This window comes from Chlamydotis macqueenii, chromosome W, assembly GCF_036417535.1.
Source record: "Chlamydotis macqueenii isolate bChlMac1 chromosome W, bChlMac1.mat, whole genome shotgun sequence".
NCBI lineage: Eukaryota > Metazoa > Chordata > Aves > Otidiformes > Otididae > Chlamydotis > Chlamydotis macqueenii.
In genome coordinates this window covers 52,958,681-52,962,797 of record NC_141592.1, presented here as the reverse complement: position 1 = coordinate 52,962,797, position 4,117 = coordinate 52,958,681, and the positions used below count along the sequence as shown (strand labels likewise).

Sequence of the window (4,117 nt, the reverse complement as noted above, 5' to 3'; positions counted from 1 at the left end):
TCACCTCCTTTACAGCAATCAAGATCAGAGAGCAGAATGCCTGGATACACCACACTAGGGTAAAAAAGGCACCACGAAAACTCTGGACTTCTGAAGTTCAGGGACCCCTAAAGCTTAAACTGAGAAGGTAGAATGTGGATTAAGGTTTGTGTAATCCTGGTAAATCTACAAATGATGAACATAGCTGCTTGGCAAGGGAATGTGTATGTTCAGCTGACTCAAAACATCACTAAAATCTTAAACAAGACCGATTGTTGGGTTTGTACCCAAATGCCAAGGCATTCTGGTCATGGAGTGCCTTTAATAGGTATCCCATTGTCTTTGAATGTCTCCTGGACAAATAGGATCTTTTGGGAAAGTACCACTCTTAGTAAAGATACTCAAGCCACATGGGGCCGGGAGTTGGAAATAAACACAATAGTAACCAATACCTCAGGAGACCGCTGCCTGGTAAGCTCGGGAAACGGTACGTTTGTTGGGGAGTATCTAAATTGTAACAAAACTATCTCATTGAACATGACGAATATTGACCCAGTATTTCAATCGTTTAATTATACTGGTCTTCCGGTTCCACTGGGAACAGGATGGTACTGGTTGTGTGGCACAGTGGCCCGTAAGACTCTGCCTCTAGGATGGCGAGGAGCCTGTACTTTAGGCAGTCTGGTCCCCAACATCACTATTATTGACAAAACAACACAGAGTCCCGTAAGGAGAAAACGGAGAATCAATTCAATTAGGAGCCGGAGGACAAACAAACCCCTAATAGAAAGGTTTTCATAGCTTTGTGCGGTGGCTGAACCCATCTCTAGGGGTAAGCAAATTGGAAAAGGCCATAGTAAATATTTCAGCTGTAATAGAAATAATAGAGAACAGAACAATAGATGCTATTCTTGCACTCCAAGAAGAAGTGACTGGGTTATCAAAGATAATATCACAGAATCGCATGGCCTTAGATTTATTATTGGCCTCACAAGGTGGAGTATGCACAGCAATCAACGTTGACTGCTGTATGTATGTAGACCAGAGTGGGCGGATTACTGACGACCTCCAGGAGATCAGGAGGCAAGCAAAGATCCTACATGAGATAACACAAGATGACACCTCTTGGAGTTTTTCCGAACTCTGGGAGAAGTTAACCTCCTGGCTGCCAAATTTAACATGGTTAAAACAATTGTTTGTTACAATAATAGCAATCATCCTTTTATCCATAATCCTTTGTATAGCAATTCGATGCGGCTTGTGGTGTTTTAAGAATACAGGAGATTCCTACAGTGAATGGAAAAGAAACCAATTACGACAAAGGCTTGAGTCTAACAAATATTTTGAAAAAATGTTAAATAGAGAAACACTATACTAGAATTAAATTAAATACAGTAAAAGAATTTACTAATTTTCTAGAAAAGGGGGGACTGAGAGAAGGAGTTAAAGAAATCTTAATAGATATGGCATTGATTAATTATTGCTGTGCATCCTAAGGAATCAAGTTGATAAATAGTGCTTAATGTTTTGTTAACTACTTGCTTAATAATTTGCTAACCATTGTGCAAACTATTTGAAGCAGAAAGGCTTGCAATTCTTCACGAAAGACAGTTCCTGGTAAGGACTAGGGGGGTCGCTTCAAGAACCAGCTAAAACCGACCCTGCAGCTTGAATGAAAGCCAAGGGATAACTGAGTTTGCGCAAGAACAAAAGGTTACTAGCGGTGACGAAGAGGAGTCACCTGCCTTCATCCCCACGACCCCCGACGACCACCACCAGGAGGCACTGCGCAAGCCCAGACAGGAGGAGTTTATGAAAATGACCCCTTGGGACTAATTTTAATACGAAGCAGGGATAGGTCATGCATATGTATAGGCGTATTGTGAAACTTTATGTATATGTAACATTTGGTTGTATAAATTTAAAGTGAGTTGCCACGTAAGGCGCGCACGGTTTTGGTGGGACTACCCCCCTGTGCTGCCCAGCGCTGAATAAACATACCTACTTTACAATCTTACAGATTGTGGAGTCCGTTTTCCGCACATCAATAGCTCCCAGGAATTTCTGCAAATTGTTTAAGGTAAACACTGTTTGAGGGGTTTTTAACCTTTGTGGCGCAATTGTTCTTTCCATAATTCGCCAGCCAAAATATTGCCAAGGACATACCTTTTGAATTTTCTCTGGAGCAATAACCAATTCAAACTGGGATAATGCATTGGTAATATCATTAAGAACTCTGCCTACCAAGGAATCACTGGGTGCTGCAATTAGGATATCATCCTGAAGCCGAAAAAGCTAAAATAAAAGAAACTTAACAGTCCATGTAACTATTAAGCAGGTATTCTTTATTACAGCGCCGGGCACACGGGGGATCACTCCTCCAAACGTGTGCAATGCGTTAAGGAACAGGTACAGTATTTATGCATCATAGACAAGCATATTCATAGAATTCCCGCGGACTTGGTTATATATTCATTAGGTTTCTGAAAAATCATTATCATAAGTTTCCTCCCACGACAGGTTATTCCCCGGTCTCTGTGTCCATCTCGTGACTGTTCTCAGGAGTCACAGTCTCCCTGGTGGTCGTTCTCTCCTCCTTATCACTATGTCCAGCTGCATGGATTCAGACCTTTGTCCTGCTTTGTTCTTGCTGCCAGGGTGGTTTCTTGCTGACTTATCTTTGCTGGCTCCCAATTTCCTTGGTTATTCCACCCTATCAGTTGCTCCTAAACTCCTCAAGCCCCCTTATCTTGGTTTCAGCCAGCGTGTCTGTACCCCCTCAGGATGTTCCCATCTAACTTATCTTAGCTCCTGCTAGAGCATTCTGGAAGTATCTCATTATGTTAAGTTTATGACTCTTTCTCTCAAGGTTAGTAGTTTATATTTTCATACCAGCATTAAATTGTTAGGCAGGGTTCCTGCTAGTATATATATTTGATAATTTTATTATTATGATTAGTGTTCTATTCTTCTGAATCTCCTCTTCAATCCATATAATGATAAATGAGGCTATTCTTATATAAGTGCCTTACTGGTGCTATAGCCTGTGCGACATACCATTGGACTATTTTTCATACCTTGCAGAAGTACCATCCAATGATACTGCCAATTAGGTTCCCCCATATTGATTGAAGGCACAGAAAACGTGAATCGTGGAGCATCCTCAGGATGTAAAGGTACAGTGAAAAAACAATTTTTTAAATCAACTATGGTAATACTCCAATCTCGAGGTATCATTGAAGGAGATGGTAACCCTTGTTGCAAAGGTCCCATATCCTCAATTACCCTATTCACTGCCTTTAAATCCTGTAAGAGTCACCATTTACCTGATTTTTTCTGTATTACAAATACAGGTGTATTCCAGGGACTGTGTGTTGGCCTTATGTGTCCAAGTCGCAATTGCTCATCAACCAATTCATTCAAATGATGCAGCTTTTCTTTTGCCAATGGCCACTGGTCAACCCAGACAGGGGTATCTGTTAGCCATGTCAACTTTTGGGTAAGCTGCTTTTCACCAGTGGCCATTACAATAAATTTTTCAACGACATTCCCCACTGAGAAAGGAGATCCCTACCCCATAAGGTAACAGGAATGGGTAAAATCAAAGGCTGCACAGTGCCCACACGATTATCTGGGCCATTAACATGTACCAATGCCTCACTCTGTCCTGGTGCAGTAACTACTCCTCCTCCTACTCCCGTTACTGTAGTTACTGCCATCCCAGCCCCCCAAGTGGATGGCCAGTCCTGTGTAGCCACTATTGTTATGTCAGCTCCAGTGTCAATTAATCTGCTAATTACAGCTTGATCACTTCCTTTTGTAACAGTGGATTGCAGCATAGGGCAGCTACTCAGTATCTGTTGAGTCCAGTATATCTCAGGGCTACCTGTTGATCCAAACCCCTGCTTCCCACGCTCTTCCCTAGAAGCAGGCGTTTCAGTGTTCTAGGCTGTCCTTAAAAGGTATCAATTGCCCCAATTTAACTCCAGATGGTATGAAACATGGCAGCTGTGGTGTCCACAACATAATTTTTATTTCCCTTGTATAGTCAGAATCAATAACGCCTGGCAATATGAAGAGTCCTTGCATTGTAGCTGATCTTCCTAACAAGAGAGCATAACATCCATTCTCTATCGGG

At 41.9% G+C, this 4,117-nt stretch overlaps 1 protein-coding gene across 1 annotated transcript; it reads left to right on the top strand.

Annotated features, from left to right (window-relative positions):
• The first annotated feature begins 516 nt into the window (after positions 1-516).
• On the top strand, positions 517-1,357 carry LOC147596810 (endogenous retrovirus group V member 2 Env polyprotein-like). The gene is given in 2 exon segments (XM_086769650.1): positions 517-764; positions 766-1,357. Coding segments are annotated over 2 exon segments (840 nt in total).
• The last annotated feature ends 2,760 nt before the right edge of the window (positions 1,358-4,117 follow it).